Below are 19,670 nucleotides of genomic sequence, written 5' to 3'. Positions count from 1 at the left end.
ATGGTGTGGTGGAAGAACCATCCTGAGCATAACACAGGTCACTGCAAGGCTGCACAAACTTCAAACATCTTGAAACCATTCTAGTTTTGCTCACCTTGTTCAGAGATTAACTAGCAATCCCAAAGGATTCACATTTGCATCTAACAACTTCTGTAAGGATCAGATAAGCTTAATGACAAGCTCTGCATACCAATTCTCCTGGTGGGATTGGGGCTCATGGACACAGTTCCACCCCCACAAAAGAAGGAAATAGCAACTTGAAGCCTGAAACAGACTGTTTTTGCAAGGAGGAAAACTGTAATGCATTCAGAGATCACCAGTGGGCCAAATGCAGCATCCTTCCTCGTAAAGGACTTTGAAGAGATTAACATAGCACAGAAACACAGCTTCTGTAAAACCACTTTGAAGCATCACATCAAAAGCTTGACTTATGCAAATCTCCAAGCAGCGGAATGACAAGATATTTTGTCTGCAAGATCCGCTTATTAGCATCTCCAAATAACTGATTGACATGCTATATTGTGTAGAATCCCATGTGCAGTCTCAGCCTTCTCTGTGTAGCGTGTTTCACAGTTTCTAAGCAGCTCTGTGGTAGGCGAGTAATGAATTATCTGAAGCACAAGGAGCTCAGGGGGCTATGAGCACAGGACTTGACAGAGTTGTGAACCAGCTGCTGCATACTAGCTAACTGAAGATCACAGATGGCCCTAATGATCACTGATGCCCCAAAGACCTTATGAGTGGAACATGTACAGGAAAGGTCTAGGTTTGCTGAGTCACTTGTCCAGAAGCCTGGGAACGATGGGTTAAGATATTAGCTCTCTGCCGTTACCCTCTCCATCTGTTCCTGTGCACATTGGCCAATGTAAAAGGGGCTTCCACTGTCAGATGTGCCAGCTATTGGCAGCATTATTCCCTGCTGACATGTGGACTTATCTGATCCTTTTGTGCTGCCAAGAAGAACCAGGAGAAACCATGCTTTCTCTTCTACTTAGTTACATCAAAAATACTCCTAGTTTTGGAAAACTCTGGAAAATGCTAAAAAGAGTAAATTGTAGTTTTTTTCTTTAGTGGCCTGATATTTTTGAAACAAGGATAACCACATTAATTACCTATTTGTAGCCAACTCCCACATTAAGCAATAATATTTTGGAGAATCAGCTTCCATTTCAGTGGGCTGGATCAGTCTCCCATATTTAAGACACATATTACAGCACAGTTAATTTTGATCATGCTACTTTAGGATGCGCAAGGAGAGAAAGGAATAAACTCATCAACTGTACTATCTTGTTTAAAGCTGTTTTTCAGTCACTGAAGCAGCCATTGTGCTCTTTGGCCTGGAAGTTAGTTCATTATCTTCCCTCGAAGGCTGAGTGGTAAAGCATCTGCTTTGCATGCAGAAGGTACCAGGTTCAAACGCTGGATTCTCTGGTTCAAAGGTACAGACAGCAGGTGATGTAATCTGCCTGGGACCTTGGAGAGGAGCTTCACTCAAAGTAGACTGTACTAACCTCAATAGACCTATCACCTGACTCAGTATAAAGGCAGGCTCATTTGTTCATCTGTGATTAGTACTTACTACAATGATGGGTCAGCGAGCTCACATTTAGGGAACATACAGCATTGTAAAACAATACACATTCATTTGCCCTTCATTTTCTGTTTACAAGACACTTAACTGAAAATGATAGTCTCTCCAAATGAAGTTCATTTTTGGTCCTCAGATTCAGAGTATAGCTTTTTTCAAATACAACAAATGATGAAGATTTGGGTTCATCTTATGCTACTCTGAAAACTTATACAGACACTTCATTTTTCAGAACTGGATCCTATATAGGATGAAATCAAGATGGATTGCAGCAAAGAAAGGCTAGTTATCCTGACAAAAGCTAGCAAAGTACCATAGCCAAAAGAAACATCTTCATAGCGGGCAGTATTAACAAAAGATTGGCATCAAGTGTCCTTGGACCTGAAAGCACACATTTGGCCATGGCTTTTAAAAACCAATATTCATACAAAGTGTCACTTTGCTCTGTATGGACATTTGCTGAAGTGCATACCATTTACATGGGGGGCTGAGAATTCAGCAGTTCTCTTTGCAGCTGCTTTTGAACTTGTAATCTCCACCATGCCATGCCACTTACATAGGAATTCATCTAGGATTGTGATTGCAAGGAGAATAGAATCAGTGAAGTGTGAGAAGAGCAAGAATGGGGATATCATGAGGAATGAACCACATCTTCAAGGCTTGTCAAGAAACATAAAAAATGAGTGAACTGGTTATTTTTCAGGTGATGAGAAAATCTATCAGTGTTTCAAGGTGACATGACCATCCCAAAGTACACAACAGCCAGTAGTCAAGAATCAAGGTCACAGGGGACAGGATATAGCTTGCAAATTGGACAGCCCTTTGCTTTTGACCACTGACTAAAGCCTAGCTCAGAGATGTCATAACATCATAAAGCTGTTTTTCTTAAATCACATACCTCTGGCAGCCATGATCAAGATCCTATTTATATTCCAAACTCTCTATTACTTGAGCTGCCTGGACCTTTTAGCAATTGCATCAGGAAAGAGGCATTCATAATCTGAACTATGGCTGTAGCATTGTAAGGCTACAAACAGCACGGTCAGTCCCTGGCAGTCCTTCTAATTATTACAAATGGCATTCAGTAGCTAATTTCATATTATGAGTGGCTAATGATGCACAGTATGCTAATGATACACAGTATGCTAATAGCATACAGTATGCTAATGGCATACTGTGCACTATAGCCTTTTTTTCAATATATCAGTCTGTGTTAGGTTCTGGGACATCTTGATAGAATGGTGTGGATCTTGGTAATGCATGCTGTGTGGCCCAGAGAATCTTCAGGACTGAATTCTATCACTTTCTAACCTCTCAAAAGGCTGGAACCAAGGAACTGTGATGAAATTAATGGAAAAGGAGCTTTTGAACAGAAGAGGAACAAATTCATATGCATTACACAAAGCCCTGTAATGGTTCATGTTGCAAGATTTGAAAGGGACTGGATAGATTCCTGAAAAATGTTGCTATTTAAGGAACTTCATGCATATGGGAGCTTGCGAAGCTGCCTTAAATATAATCAGACTACCTGACTCAAGATGGTCTATTCTGAGACCTTTTCTACAGTTGGGAAAAATGCTGCTCCAGCATTCCCAAAGTTCAGAGGAGTACCAAACATTTTAAGGACCAGATCCAGTTGTAATCCCTCTTAGCAGCTTTTTTGTGGATCTTTGGAAACCCCCTCTCTGGAAGGCAATTCATGGTCATCCAATGAGGAAGTTTGGGATTTAAGTCTGCTTCCTCCTCCATTCCTGCTTCCAGCAGTGGCCTCATAGATACATATCAACTCTACATATCAACTCTGACCTGTGCTCCTCCCACCCAAACCTCTCTTCCCTACATATTTTTTTTAAATTTTGAGCATGATCATATTACAACACAAATTTCTAATAAATATAGCACCCGATTTTAGGAAACACTGAAGAAAGTGATCCTATGTTGTTTGTTTTCTGCCTAATATTTGTCCTCTATTAATGTCAGAAGTACAGGCAGGATATCCAGAAGTACAGGCAGGATTCCAGAAGTACAGGCAGGATTTCGAAGAGGCAGAGGAACTAGAGATCAAATTGCCAACATACGCTGGATCATGGAGAAAGCTAGGGAGTACCAGAAGAACGTCTACTTCTGCTTCATTGACTATGCTAAAGCCTTTGATTGTGTGGAGCACAACAAATTGTGGCAAGTTCTTAAAGAGATGGGAATACCAGAGCATCTTATTTGTCTCTTGAGAAATTTATATGCAGGTCAAGAAGCAACAGTGAGAACTGAACATGGAATCACTGACTGGTTCAAAATTGAGAAAGGAGTTCGGCAAGGCTGTATACTGTCGCCTTGCCTATTTAACTTATATGCAGAGCACATCATGAGAAATGCGGGATTAGAGGAGTCACAAATTGGGATCAAGATTGCAGGGAGAAATATCAACAACCTCAGATATGCAGATGATACCACTCTAATGGCAGAAAGTGAAGAGGAACTAAAGAGCCTGTTGATGCGGGTGAAGGAGGAGAGTGCAAAAGTTGGCTTGAAACTCAACATCAAGAAAACAAAGATTATGGCATCCGGCCCTCTCAATTCCTGGCAAATAGATGGGGAAGAAATGGAGATAGTGACAGATTTTATTTTCCTGGGCTCCAAGATCACTGCAGATGGGGACTGCAGCAAAGAAATTAAAAGACGCTTGCTCCTGGGGAGGAAAGCTATGGCAAATCTAGACAGCATCCTAAAAAGCAGAGACATCACCCTGCCAACAAAAGTGTGTTTAGTCAAGGCTATGGTATTCCCAGTTGCAATGTATGGCTGCGAAAGTTGGACCATAAGGAAGGCCGAGCGTCAAAGAATTGAGGCTTTTGAACTCTGGTGCTGGAGAAGACTCTTGCGAGTCCCGTGGACTGCAAGGCGAACAAACCGGTCAGTCCTAGAGGAGATCAACCCTGACTGCTCTTTAGAAGGCCAGATCTTGAAGATGAAACTCAAATACTTTGGCCACCTCATGAGAAGGAAGGACTCCCTGGAGAAGAGCCTAATGCTGGGAGCGATCGAGGGCAAAAGAAGAAGGGGACGACAGAGAATGAGGTGGCTGGATGGAGTCACTGAAGCAGTAGGTGCAAACTTAAATGGACTCCGGGGAATGGTAGAGGACAGGAAGGCCTGGAGGATCATTGTCCATGGGGTCGCGATGGGTCGGACACGACTTCGCACATAACAACAACAACAATGTCAGAAGGTTCCTTCAAGAGGGAACCTATGTCAGCAAATGTTTGGGCTTATAAGTTTATCCAGAGCTAGTGCCCAACATTCTGCCCCCTGCCTCCCCTGTCACCCCCTCTGGCATCTAAACTTTCTTTTATGATTTAAGGAGCAACTGGGTACTTCATTTTTTTTATCACACTCCCTGCTCCAGACCGCCAAACCATTTAAGAGACATAGAATCATAGAGTTGGAAGGTACCTCATGGGTCATCTAGTCCAACCCCCTGCACTATGCAGGACACTCTCAATCCTACCATCCATCCACTGTAACCTGCCACCCCCTTAAGCCTTCACAGAATCAGCCTCTCCATCAGATGGCTATCCAGCCTCTGTTTAAATATTTCAAAAGATGGAGAACCCACCACTTCCTGAGGAAGCCTGTTCCACTGAGAAACTGCTCTAACTTTCAGGAACTTCTTCCGGATGTTTAGAGGGAATTTATTTTGAATTAATTTCATCCCATTCGTCTGGTTTGTCCCTCTGGGGCAAGAGAGAAGAACTCTGCTCCATCCTCTATATGGCACCCTTTTAAATACTTGAAGATGGTAATCAAATCCCCTCTCAGTCATCTCCTCTCCAAGCTAAACAGACCAAGCTCACCCAACCTTTCTCCATATGTCTTGATATCTGATATCTGAACCCCTTACCATTTTTGTTGCCCTCCTCTGGACATGCTCCAGTTTGTTTATATCCCTCTTCAACTGGGGTGCCCAAAACTGAACACAGTACTCCAAGTGAGGCCGAACCAGAGCAGTGTAAAGCGGTACCATCACCTCCAGTGATCTGGACTCAATACTCCATTTAATACAGCCCAAAATCCTATTTGCCTTTTTAGCCACCGAGTCACACTGTTGACTCATGTTCAATGTATGGTCTACTAAGACTCCTAGATCTTTTTCGCACATGCTACTGCCAAGACAAGTCTCCCCCATCCTATATTGGTGTATTTGGTTTTCCTACCTAAATGCAGAACTTTACATGATTAAAGTTATTTTCCTATTTCCTAGGTTCATGGAGTGTTGTTCTGTTGTTAGGAAAATTTTCATTTTTTAAAGGTTTATTTCATGTCACCCTACTATTGTTAACTTTCATGCTGATAAACAGTTGTGTAATGTTGTCCAACATGTTTTGTCTTTGCCCCATCCCAGTTGGGCTTCTGTCCTGATCACAGGGTGGAGACGGTACTGGTCGCCCTGACGGATGATCTCAGTCAGCAACAGAATCAAGGCAGTTCAGCCATCCTCGTAATGTTAGATCTTTGGCCGCATTTGGATCACCACCTTACCAGGGTAGGGATACGGGGAACAGCCCTTCAATGGCTGCACTCCTTCCTTCAAAACTGAGTTCAGAAGGTAGCAGTGGGGGAAGAGCTATCTTGCCCTTGTTGACTCCCTTGTGGGGTTCCACAGGGGGCAGTGCTTTCCCCCACTCTTTTTAACATCTTTATGTGCCCTCTGGCCCAGCTGGTACAGAGCTTTGGGTTGGGTTGTCATCAGTATGCAGATGACACCCAGCTATTTCCTCATGGGTCGCCTGCCAGACACCCCACCCATAACCATTTGCCAGAAGTTTGAAAGCCATAGCTAGATGGCTTGAGCAGAGTTGTCTGAAACTCAACCCGTCCAAGATTTAGGTCCTATGGCTGGGAAGGAAGGAGGCAGGACAGAAAGCACGCTTACCCACTATGTCTGGGGGATTGAACACCACTCCCCAGGCCAGAAATTTTGGGGTGACACTGGATGCCTCACTGTCCATGGAGGTACAGGTCACAAAGGTAGCCCACCAGGCATTCTACCATCTCCATCACCCTACCTGTCTCCTGAGCACCTAGCCATGGTGATCCATGTGAAAGTCACCTCCATAATTGACTTCTATAACTCGCTCTATGTGGGCCTGCCTTTGTCCCTGACCTGCAGCTGGTGCAAAATGCGGCTGCTAGGGTCCTCACTGAAATACCTTGGAGGGCCAATATCCAGCAAGTACAAAGGCAGCTGCATTGATTAACAGTTGCGGCCCAGATCAGGTTCAAGGTTCTGGTTTTGACTTTTCAAGCCCTTCATGGTCTGGGACCCACATATCTGAAAGACTGCCGATCACCCTATATTCCCAGCAGGGCTTTACACAGTGCAGGTAGTAAACTTTTGGTGATTCCTGGCCCCCAAGAAGTTCACCTGGCCTTGACCAGGGCCAGGGCTTCTTTGGTCATGGCTCCAACCTGGTGGAATGAGATCCTGGAAGAGTTGCGGGTTCTGAAGGAGCTTCCAGCATTTGGTAGGGCTTACAAGACAGAGCTTTTCTTCCAGTTCTATGCTTGAGGCTGAGGCTCAAAAGATAAGATGAGCCCCCCAGAAGAGATCTCCACCAGGACGGTCATTGCCACCAGTGGAGTGCTGACACTCGGAGGCCCCTATGGTACATCGGAAGCCAGCCTTAGTGGCTGTGGGAATTGATGACTGTTTTGCCACCGGAGGTGATTTTTAACAGGATTTTATATTGTATGTTTTATATGAGATTTTTATCTTGTAACCCGCCGTGAGACAGCTTGCTGGGGGCGGTGGGAAATAGATTGAATAAATAATAATAATTAGTGGTGATGATGATGATGCATAGTGATTAGCATACATCAACACAAGACCCCTCCTTGCTTGTGTAATTCAAGTACCACAAGAATCTAAGGGGGGGTCATGATTCTACATTTAGAATCCAATGAGGTAAAATTTCCCTGGTAAATCATGACTGTGGAAATAGTTTGACTGGCAGTGACATCAGGGTTTTTCTCAAATAGTAAGTGTTGAGATCCTTTAACATGAGTTGCTGGGGGCTGAGCACAGGAGCTTCTATGTGCAAAGTATGTATTCTACCCATGGCCCTTCCATCCAGCTTGACCATACCATAGCTACTCCATGTTATACACTGAAAAATGTTCTGATTTGACAATTCTCTGTGCAGTTTCCAGTCTCATTTGTACAGGGCTTGCTGCATAAATTTGCATAGCTGTATACTACATATCCAATTAGTCATAGCCGTTGCCAGAGAAGCGTAGCACTACCAGGGAGACATGAGTGGGGTTCGTCATGCTGTAAGCCAAATAAAAACATGATATCCCACTGGGTAGATGGATACCTAAACACTTGGGTGAGTAACATTTGAATCATCTCTCAGTAGGAGTTATGTGTGTTTGTGGCTCAAAGTGCCTCAAAGCCCTTGATTGCTGGAAATGGAATGAACAATCACATAATAATCTATTAATACTCTGTGATGTTAATACAGATTAACCAGGAAAAAAAATGCTCCCACAGTAGTTTTTCTTGTGGCTTTCTTCCTTTTAGTATTATTTCTACTACTGTGTCTCTTGCCTGCTTCATATCACCACCAGTAGCAGTATTAGAACCTGAATACTATTGGCAGAGTTCAAATATGCAAAGAAATGCAAAGCACTAGGCTGCTTTAAAGAATAGCATGGTTTTATTTGGAAGAGGAAAAAATGTATAGAACAAGAGGTGAGACAGACTTAGCTAACCGTCTAGCTATTCTGTTGTGTTTGTTCAGTCTGTTCTGGAAACAAGCAGGGAGGAAACATGCTCAATGGAGCATGAAGTTTCCAAATCAGCCAATCAGGATATTGGAGAAGAATAAGCTTTTCTTAGTTTCTGACAAAAAAATTGTATAGAAGTACCAACTTGTCTTCTTTTTTACACTGAGAGGTTTTTGTTCATGTGTTTAACCAAACACATGTTTTTTGAACTTCCCTGGTTTTCTTTGAAGGCCGGTACCCTCTTTAGTGCAAACTCCCTTCCTTAGCAATATCAGTTTTTCTCTGACTCTGAAAGTGTCTGGAACTTGTTTTATTCCATATTAGTCCAAGGAAATCTTCAACTAATTTCCCTCTTTTAACTGGGCAGGGTTCCTTCTCCTACCTCTAGAAGATTTCTCCCCTTTCCTTTGCCCTGAATTGGGAGTCTCACAAAATTACCCAAATTACTCTGCCAAAATCCTTCCCATGTTCTTCCAACTGTGTATTTTGAAACCAGACTATTAGTCAAGAATGTTTTCTCTAACTAAATTATCCTCAGTGCAGTTGTTTCTCAGCTGAGGCACAGTGAGATTTCTTTCAAAGCAGGTTTCTGTTGCATCCCAACTAAACTCTTCCCTTAGAAATACAGCTCTAATATCATCTCTTCCACAGCTGTTGCTGGCCAATCAGATTGCTTGGAGCAGCCTGTTTACTCAAGTTCTCTGCTTCAGTGAAGAATTTAACCCTTTACGTACTGGTTCTTTGTCACTTCAACAGAACCTTACTTTTAAATTGCTGTCCATGACTAAGTGCTGACACATGACTAAGAAAAAGAATGTGATATAAGATATTGTATTAAAAGTTCAAATCTAGGTCCTAAAATATCCATCACATACAAAACAGCTAAAGCTTATTTTGTTCTTGATACTGCATGAGGAAGAGAATCTCTTTGTGAAAAAGAAAGATAACATTAGCTAAGGCTGTCCAGTACCCAACAGGTTTGGGCTCAAAATTAAAGAGAAAAATTTTATGTGCCTAAATGAATGTTACAAACTTGTTTGTTTTGAAGCAATTCTTCAAAAAGAGTAAGTAGATTAAATCTGTTGTTGTTTTTTTATATAGAAGATACAATTCTAAAGACAAGTTTAATCCTTTGGGAGTGTCTGGAATCTAACAATTCAGCCTGTTTCTTTTTTTCAGTAGCAGCCTTTCATTTTTACAGGTTAATTTCTATATAGCCCATGACATAAAATCAGGGTGTTTTTTTTTTACTTTTAAAAAGCTAATTTTTAAAAAATGCACATTTTAAAACTTTTGACCATTTTTTTACTTTTAAAAATAAAAAAATTAAAATCTCAATAAATATAGCTAGACTTGAACATATAAAGTTATAATCGCAAGGCAAACACCTTACTAATTGAACCACCTCAGCTGTGTTGTATTGTCTGTGGGTCCTATTCACAAGGTTCACTGACAGATTTTTTAAAATTAAAGAATGAAATTAAATGACTCCTTACAATCATTTTTAAAGAAGTGTTAAGTATCCCCTTCACTTAAAAAAAAGAAATTGCCAGGATGGGAGGGGAAAGATAGAGAGAAAAGAGCCCTGGAGAATATTTCTCCTTCCTCCCTCCTTGCTGTGTGAAGCACAGGCAAGGATGGTTTGTCTTTACTTCTTCTGACATGAATACTTATCACTACTTAAGGGAGCTGGTAAAGCAGGAAGAATGGTTCTACAGCATAAAAGTTGAGATAAAATGAAGGAAGCAATGAAATGCACTAAAATGCAAAGCCTGGAAGTGAAAGTCCTGCTCCTGCTGGAAACCAACCAACCAACCAACCAACAAAGACCTCTGCACAATGTCAGTACTGGATGTGTGACTGGGGTAAAAGGGTAGAGAAAAAAATCCAAAAGAGGTAGGGCATAAGCAGTGTGACTCCAGAGTCAACCCTGAGTAGAACAGATTGGGGGGGGGGGGGGGGAAGCAAGCGGAGTGGAGACCAAGAGGAGTGGAGATCAAGATCAAGTGCAATTGCTTCTTTAACTGTACCCAGTGAGCTTCAAGGATCCCCCCTTCAAGGATCGCTGCCTTGTTGTGGCAAGGGGGCTTGCGTAGCTCAGTGAAGCTATGAGCTATGCCGTGCAGGGCCACCCAAGACGGACAGGTCATAGCTGAGAGCTCTGACAAAAGGTGATCCACTGGAGAAGGCAATGGCAAACCACTCCAGTATCTTTGCCATGAAAACTCTATGGACAGTTCCAATAGGCATAACGATATGACGCCGGAAGATGAGCCCCTCAGGTCGGAAGGTGTCCAATATGCTACTGGGGATGAGCAGACGGCTAGTACGAGTAGCGCCAGAATGAATGAAGCGGCTGGGCCAAAGCCGAAAGGACGCTCAGTTGTGGAAGTAACTGGTGGCGAAAAGACAGTCCGATGCTGTAAATATTTTTATTCCATAGGAACCTGGAACGTCAGATCCATGAATCAAGGCAAGCTGGACGTGGTTAAACAAGAAATGAGAAGACTGAACATCGACATTTTAGGAATCAGTGAACTAAAATGGACAGGAATGGGTGAATTTAATTCAGATGACCATCAGGTCTACTACTGTGGACAAGAATCTCGCAGAAGAAATGGAGTAGCCTTCATAATCAATAAGAGAGTAGGAAAAGCAGTCTTGGGATACAATCCCCAAAATGACAGAATGATCTCAGTTCGAATCCAAGGCAAACCATTCAACATCACAGTGATCCAGGTCTATGCCCCAACCACTGCTGCTGAAGAGGATGAAGTTGATCAGTTCTATGAAGCCCTACAACACCTTATAGAAGCAACGCCAAAAAATGATGTGCTTATCATCATGGGGGATTGGAATGCTAAAGTAGGAAGCCAAAAGATAACTGGGATAACAGGCAAGTTTGGCCTTAGAGTACAAAATGAAGCAGGGCACAGGCTGGTAGAATTTTGTCAAGAGAATACAATGGTCATAGCAAACACTCTTTTCCAACAACCCAAGAGACGACTCTACACATGGACATCACCAGACGGTCAACACAGAAATCAGATTGACTATGTACTCTGCAGCCAAAGATGGAAAAGTTCTATACAGGCAATAAAAACAAGACCAGGAGCTGATTGTGGTTCAGATCATGAGCTTCTTGTTGCAAAATTTAGGCTTAAATTGAAGAAAGTAGGGAAAAGCACTAGGCCACTCAGGTACGAACTAAATCATATCCCTGACGAATATACAGTAGAGGTGACAAATAGATTTAAGGAATTAGATCTGATAGACAGAGTGCCTGAAGAACTATGGACGGAGGTTCGCGACATTGTACAAGAGGTAGCAACTAAAACCATCCCAAAGAAAAAGAAATGCAAGAAATCAAAATGGCTGTCTGAGGAAGCTTTACAAATAGCTAAGGAGAGAAGGGAAGTGAAAGGCAAGGGAGAAAGAGAAAGATACACCCAATTGAATGCAGAATTCCAGAGAAAAGCTAGAAGAGATAAGAATGCCTTCTTAAATGAACAGTGCAAACAAATAGAAGAAAACAATAGAATGGGGAGGACCAGAGATCTTTTCAAGAAAATTGGAGATATGAAGAGAACGTTTCATGCAAAGATGGGTATGATAAGGGACCAAAATGGTAGGGACCTCACAGAAGCAGAAGAGATTAAGCAAAGGTGGCAAAATTATACAGAACAACTATACAAGAGCGAGCTTAACATCCCTGATGACCACAGTGGGGTAGTTACTGACCTGGAGCCAGACATCCTGGAATGTGAAGTCAAATGGGCCTTAGGAAGTCTGAGCAACAATAAAGCTAGTGGTGGTGACAGCATTCCAGTTGAACTATTCAAAATCTTAAAGGACGATGCAGTAAAAGTGCTACACTCAATATGCCAGCAAATTTGGAAAACTCAGCAATGGCCACAGGATTGGAAAAGGTCAGTTTACATTCCAATCCCAAAGAAGGGCAATGCCAAAGAATGTTCAAACTACCGCACCATTGCACTCATTTCTCATGCTAGCAAAGTTATGCTCAAAATCCTACAAGCTAGGCTCCAGCAATATGTAGACCGAGAACTTCCAGAAGTACAGGCAGGATTTCGAAGAGGTAGAGGAACTAGAGATCAAATTGCCAACATACGCTGGATCATGGAAAAAGCTAGGGAGTTCCAGAAGAACATCTACTTCTGCTTCATTGACTATGCTAAAGCCTTTGATTGTGTGGAGCACAACAAATTGTGGAAAGTTCTTAAAGAGATAGGAATACCAGAGCATCTTATTTGTCTCTTGAAAAATTTATATGTAGGTCAAGAAGCAACAGTGAGAACTGAACATGGAATCACTGACTGGTTCAAAATTGAGAAAGGAGTTCGGCAAGGCTGTATACTGTCGCCTTGCCTATTTAACTTGTATGCGGAGCACATCATGAGAAAGGCGGGATTAGAGGAGTCACAAATTGGGATCAAGATTGCAGGGAGAAATATCAACAACCTCAGATATGCAGATGATACCACTCTAATGGCAGAAAGTGAAGAGGAACTAAAGAGCCTGTTGATGCGGGTGAAGGAGGAGAGTGCAAAAGTTGGCTTGAAACTCAACATCAAGAAAACAAAGATCATGGCAGCCGGCCCTCTCAATTCCTGGCAAATAGATGGGGAAGAAATGGAGATAGTGACGGATTTTATTTTCCTCGGCTCCAAGATCACTGCAGATGGGGACTGCAGCAAAGAAATTAAAAGACGCTTGCTCCTAGGGAGGAAAGCTATGGCAAATCTAGACAGCATCCTAAAAAGCAGAGACATCACCCTACCAACAAAAGTGCGTTTAGTCAAGGCTATGGTATTCCCAGTTGCAATGTATGGCTGCGAAAGTTGGACCATAAGGAAGGCCGAGCGTCAAAGAATTGAGGCTTTTGAACTCTGGTGCTGGAGAAGACTCTTGCGAGTCCCTTGGACTGCAAGGCGAACAAACCGGTCAGTCCTAGAGGAGATCAGCCCTGACTGCTCTTTAGAAGGCCAGATCCTGAAGATGAAACTCAAATACTTTGGCCACCTCATGAGAAGGAAGGACTCCCTGGAGAAGAGCCTAATGCTGGGAGTGATCGAGGGCAAAAGAAGAAGGGGACGACAGAGAATGAGGTGGATGGATGGAGTCACTGAAGCAGTAGGTGCAAACTTAAAAGGACTCCAGGGAATGGTAGAGGACAGGAAGGCCTGGAGGATCATTGTCCATGGGGTCGCGATGGGTCGGACACGACTTCGCACATAACAACAACAATAACAAGTGAGCTTCAAAAGCCCAGTGCAAATAAGACCCTAGTTGTTATTAAAGGAAGAGCAGCAAAATAGAAATTCTGTGAGGTATAACACTCAGAGTGCTGGAGTAGATCCAAGTGAGGTACAGGGTTAAAATATCAACCTATGTATTTTTATACCAGTTTAACTTTCCCCAAAGGAGCTTGGGGACTGTAGTTTAGAAATTATTTGCTGAACAACCTGTTCATAGCCCAGAACTGTAGTTGTTAGAGTGTCCTTGGGAGAAGAAATGACTATTGAACCAGTTTAAACTTGCACTGTAGATAAGCCATCAGTCTCTTTTAGAACAGCACCAAATGGGGCATCTGACTTTTTCTCAGTGGAGGCTCTATATCTTTAACTTTGCACAATAGATCAAAATTAATGGACGAGGGTGATGCAGACAACTGCAAAGATGGCAGGAATCAGCATCTGTGGATTATCTTCTGACATGCAGTTATTAAAATGTGAAAGCAAGCAGCCTGGCACTAGAGATCTTAGTGTAATGGTATGCTCTTTTTCTGAATCTTTGAACAGAATTAAACATGGTCTTTGAGCTCCATGACTGGAGATTTTGTTAAGTAATTTGACCTTAATAATGGCCATGGGGGAGGATGTGGATTTACAGGAACTGGGGGAGAGGGGAATTAATTATTTCCCACTACCCTCTTTCCCTGACATTAAATGATTCATTTAGGCTCTTTTCAGTAGGGGAAAGGGGGAAAGAATAGTTACCCTTTTTGTGCCTATTTGCCCCCCATTGGGGTTTAAGGCTGCCCTTTGATTTGCCATTTTTATTAAGGAAATGGAGCAGGAGGAAGATCTAACACAGGTTAACCCTTCCCCCTTGTGTTATGGCTCCAATAAGTATTTCCTTCCATAACTGCTATGTGTGCAGTTTCGCTGTCATTATGAAGTGTACCATATAACAACAAATTCCATTTCCCGTTTCCCTTTGAAACATAAAGGGACAAAAGGCAGCTATGCAACCCAGATATAACCAATCAAAATCCCTTCAGCAAAAGGAACAGATGTGGAAGGTCTAAGCAAGTCAATTGCCCCATCACATATCATGGCATATCTGTGCAAAACTGAGTTTAAAGAAAACTAATATCTAGCTTGCAAAGGTAATAGTTACATCTTGCAGAATCTCTTAAGATGAACCTTATAACAACTTTATAAATAAACTGGATGTATCTTCTGGGGCATAAACTGAATATGGCTATATCTGAATTTCTTGATGCATTGAATGCTAATGGGAGGAAGTAGCCTCATCCAATAGTAGACATTTAAATTCATTTATAACATTAATAATGCAAACTTTGCTTTGCTTCATGACCAAGGGACCATTTAGCGCAGCACTGTGGATGTCACCTGAATTCCCATGGAAAACTCACAATAACTGAGCCAAAATAAGGGAGATGATTATGGCAAGCTGGCCATATTTTGTCCTAGTTATGAAACTGACCCTGTCTGTAGCTTACATTCTTACCTATTATAGCTAATGTTCATCTATAGTTCTATCCTCTCTATAGTTATCCAATCAGGATAAATTTATCCAATCCATCTTTTGCCTTCTTCTATAAGATGCGGCACAATACTGGAGATAGATAGATGTTTTACTGCTATCTTTCTATAGATCATGGGATTTTCTGCACATGAAAAAAATAGTGTTATGCCAGCACAATAGCGCAACGTTATTTAAAAATTGCACTTCCGGCCATTCCTCTTCTCCTGGCTCTCTTGCTGTCCTCTGCCACCTTCTCGTGCTTCTTGACACTCTGCACACCTGCTTGAAATGGCGAAGAATAGGAACATGCTATACACATGACTCTCCTCCACCTGTCAATCAATCCAGGCAGCCAATCACCTTTCTCCCTGATGCAAGCTTTTTTTAAAAGAAGAACTTCTCTGTTGAGACTAATCATAGATGCTTAGTGCTTTTCTTTACTACCACGCCTTATGGGTCCTGTTTCTCAGTAGACTTGACTCGGACCATTCCCTTGGAGGCTGAGGTCATCAAGGGTAGCTATAATTTGATGTAGGCAACTCCTTACAGAGAGTGAGAGCACTGGTTGCCACTGGCTGTGAAGGGAGTGCCGAAGATAAATAGGGAGGTCTGCAGTCCCTCACATCCCCCACAGCTGCTCTGCGTGGATGGATGGTGTCAGCCTGCTTGCCTGACTGCAGGCAAAGGCTCCCCTGAGCCCATGTCTCTCCGCTGCTGCCCTTCTTCAATTAAGGGGAAGAAAAGGTGGTGCAGAGCCATTGTTGCCTCTTGTCTTGAGGCTGAACATGAGCGTGGAGAGAGCACTCTCACAAGTGCCTGTCTTTTCCTCCTCCTCCTCCTCCAGGCTTTTTGTCATGGCTTGCTCTGAGCCACTGCCACTGCTGCCTACAGAGCTGCTCAGGGGTCTGTGCATGTGTTTTGGGGAGATTAAATGCCCAGTACAAGGCTTGCTGAGTTTGCCATTCAGAAAGGACTAATCTAGCTACATGGGAGGAAATGAACATTGTTCCCGATTTTTTTTGGGGGGGGGGGTTAGAGAGGCATGTTTAATGTGATGACTGGGAGATTTTTTTTTTTTGCTCTTCCTGGATGATTCAACGTGTGTGCATTGCTCCAGGCTTTTTGCTCAAAAAAAAAGCCCCATCCCCAGGAGAAGGGAGAGGGAGGTGGGTGCAAGGGTGGGCACTGGAGGCAAAGATCGCATTACTTTAGCTATGCACATTTCTTTCATGTGTGGCTTGCTGGGTGCTCTCCTCCGGTTTGCATGCCATAGTTGGGGGAATCTACTTTTTTGGGATTCCCCAACTAACACTTTAAAATGGAGGATTTAGCTGCTGAGTTGCTGCTGGGATGCCGGATGCTGACAACATTGTTTGAAACACCCAAAATATGGTGTCTGCAAAAGGTAAGCCTTTCACATTATTTTCGGGGTGCAGAATGGCCCTTAGTCTCCAATTCTGGCATATAATGCTGATCCACATAAGCATGAACCAGAGTCAGCAGGTTGAAGTTATAGCCTTTGTTGTGTATGCAGTGTAGCGGACCCATAAAGTGGGAACCATGATCCAAACAGTGGGGACTTGTAATTGCATGGCTCAGCATGTAGGATTCATCCTGCTACTGGATAGTTTCAATGGCCCGATCAGTTTTAACTTGGGTGGCTCACATGGGGCCAATCACAGGCTTTGGCAGGAACTTGGGACTGTATATAAGTTCAGGATGGTAGGCTGTTGTATTCAGTTGACTGGTGTGATCTTAAATAAAGAGCTGATGTTTCACTCCACAAGTGACTCCACACCTTATTGAACCCACTATTCAATAGCCTTGTAGTCCCTTTATTTGATAATTTTATTCACACACAATGTTCAAACCTCTTAGTTTAAAGTAGTCCCATTGAAATTCACCGAGTAAGCAATTTGAAAACCCTCAGCATCCTACTGAAATGGCAACTTCAGCAGGGAAGTGTTTTTCAGTTCCAATCAGCCCCTTTTGTCTGCTTCTTTCCTGTGCTGGGGAGGCTTCTCGCTTCCACTTGCTAACACAGCCTGCTAATCATTGGCAGAGCTGCTTCCATCTCTGCCCAAAAAGTGCTTTGTCACAAAGGCATCTGGGAGATCCTGAAAAGGAGGAGAGGCGTTTTGCTACAACAGCTGTAGACCATTCAGCACACTTCTCAAAGTACATCCTGATTGGAATAAATTACACTGAAGCCTTCTGAATCCTAAAAGCAAGGGGGGGGGGTGTTTACAGTATGTTATACAGGATCAGATGCCAGCCACAGTACACACAGATATGCCTGGAGGGTTTTCTCCAAATGTTTGACTTTGAAACATTACAAATATGAAAATCTGAGATATAATTTTGTAATGCAGATTCATTTCACAGGCAAGAGCTTCTGATAAATTAGATGGAGTGGAGACCCTTCAGGGACAAGTTGCATGGCAACAGAATTCCGCACACCACTCATTTCCTATGCATGCCCCCCCCCCAATTATTTTTACTATACTATTATATGTTACATTTCTGTCCTGCTTTTTTAATATTATGAACCCAAGACTGGTCACTCAGACATTGCAGTTTCTTATAGTCCAACAAATTATCTTGCTACCCTGAAGCTAGATCCTGGAAGGTAGGAAGCTAAATGTGTGGGGTAGCTAGAGGTCATTTCATAATCAACTTCTGGTACATTAGTGCCTTGGGCAGGACCTTGTCTCAGCATTTTACTAAGCCTTGTAAGTTTCCCTTTTCTTATACCAGAGCATACAGATATGCACAATGTAACCCTCATATTTCAGTAAAATTCACATGGGGTTCCAGCAAAGCATTCCCCAGCAGGACAAAAGAGAAGCAGCTTAAATGAATCCAAAATCTATTCCATCTATTAGCAGAAGTATATTACACCCCTCTGAGAATCTTGCTACATCTGGCCATCTGCACATGTTTATTGTCCTCACAAACATGTGAACAAACTCCAGAGAAATTATATTCTCCCCCCCCCCCACCACCCATTGACTTCTTCTTCTTTCCCTCTTCTCCCATGTACCTCATGGTATGGTTGAAAGTTACTTGTCTAGATCTAGTCAAAGGCTAGCTAGGAAGCCTTCTGGGAACCCTACAAAGCCACTTAGAATTTTCTAATAGGTATATATATCTCACCCTGGCCATTTCTAATATGAACTCTATGCTCTCCTTGATATTGCAGTTCCCTAGCAACAGGAACTTATCTTATACCTACTTAGACCCCATGAAGCCCCTATGATTGAGTTGAAGCACTAGCTGATTACTCTCAGTTCCATGTCACCTGTGCCACATGTGGTCAGAAAAACAGCAACATATATATTCATGGGATCAGAGCAATATGGGTTTGGTTATAGTACCCTTTGAAGCCATATGATCACATGGGTGATGAACCAAACTGGAATAACAGTCACTTTTTAATAAATGGTCAATTCATCCCTTTAGCCAGATCATGTACTACATAATATGCTTGATGCACTCTGGATAGGTGTGTACAGAAAGTGAATGCTTATGGATGACATCTGACTCTAATTTCTGTTAATGACTGCATATGGGACCAAAGGTTGTTATTTCTACTAGGTTAATTAATCCAGAGTTAAAAGGTATGATCTTGCATGTAATATAAAAGCAATGTGCTCAGATACCAACAGAAGCCTTGCACTTTTAACAACAGTTATGCAGAACTCCTTCCTTCCTTCCTTCCTTCCTTCCTTCCTTCCTTCCTTCCTTCCTTCCTTCCTTCCTTCCTTCCTTCCTTCCTTCCTTCCTTCCTTCCTTCCTTCCTTCCTTCTTGCAAAAGAAATGATCAAGCCATCTGCTGCAAAATCTTTAAGATTGTAAGACAGTCAATTTAAATAGGCCTTGTCAAAATCTAGGAATGTTGATGGCAACATTTTTGGTTATTTGAGCTTAGAGCAGCAGTTCTCAACCTGTGGGTTGTGACCCTTTGGGGAGTTGAATGACCCTTTCACAGGGGTCACCTAAGGGACCCTTGGGCTGGGCTGTCCCCACCACCAGAGGACGAGGAACAGCAACAGCATCTGGGCACCGGTCATGACAAGGCAGGGGCTTTTGTGAGGTAAGTGGCAGGCTGGCCGAGGCGCCAGAAGAGCACCAGAAGAGCTCAGCAAAGAGTGTGCTGGAGGCAAGGTGAGGTGAGGCACCAGTGGGTGCTGGGTGAAATGACTTGGCAAACACTGCACCAAGGCAAGAGAAGTGTCCTGCACTGCCTCTGGGGTGTGGTGAACAGAGAGGCTCCCATGCCCTACTCAGGCTGCCATGCAGGGCCAGGAGAGGGCAACACAAACCACTCCCCAGTGTGAGGGGGAACAGCTGGGATCCGCCTGCTGAGCCAGCTTCGGGTCCATTGCAGATGCCCAGAGGGACAGACCAAAACGAATGGGATGAAATTAATTCAAAAGAAATTCCATCTAAACACCCAGAAGAAGTTCCTGACAGAGCGGTTTCTCAATGGAACAGGCTT

At 42.9% G+C, this 19,670-nt stretch overlaps 1 protein-coding gene across 5 annotated transcripts in view; it reads right to left on the bottom strand.

Moving 5' to 3' along the window:
• The window catches only part of C1H6orf118 (chromosome 1 C6orf118 homolog), an 82,564-nt gene that overhangs the window by 7,863 nt on the left and 55,031 nt on the right, over positions 1–19,670 (bottom strand). The window contains exon 10 of one of the 5 annotated variants that reach the window (XM_077347917.1): positions 17,013–17,286. The exons of the other annotated variants lie outside the window; for them this stretch is intronic. Within the exon in view, the coding sequence (XP_077204032.1) occupies positions 17,265–17,286 (22 nt within the window). The 3' untranslated portion in view covers positions 17,013–17,264. Of the gene's footprint in view, positions 1–17,012; positions 17,287–19,670 lie in introns of those variants that run through there. 5 annotated transcript variants of the gene reach the window in all.

The sequence above is a fragment of the Paroedura picta genome, chromosome 1, assembly GCF_049243985.1.
Source record: "Paroedura picta isolate Pp20150507F chromosome 1, Ppicta_v3.0, whole genome shotgun sequence".
Taxonomy (NCBI): Eukaryota; Metazoa; Chordata; class Lepidosauria; order Squamata; family Gekkonidae; genus Paroedura; species Paroedura picta.
Note: the sequence above shows the minus strand (reverse complement) of the source record. Positions and strands in the feature narration are given on the sequence as shown.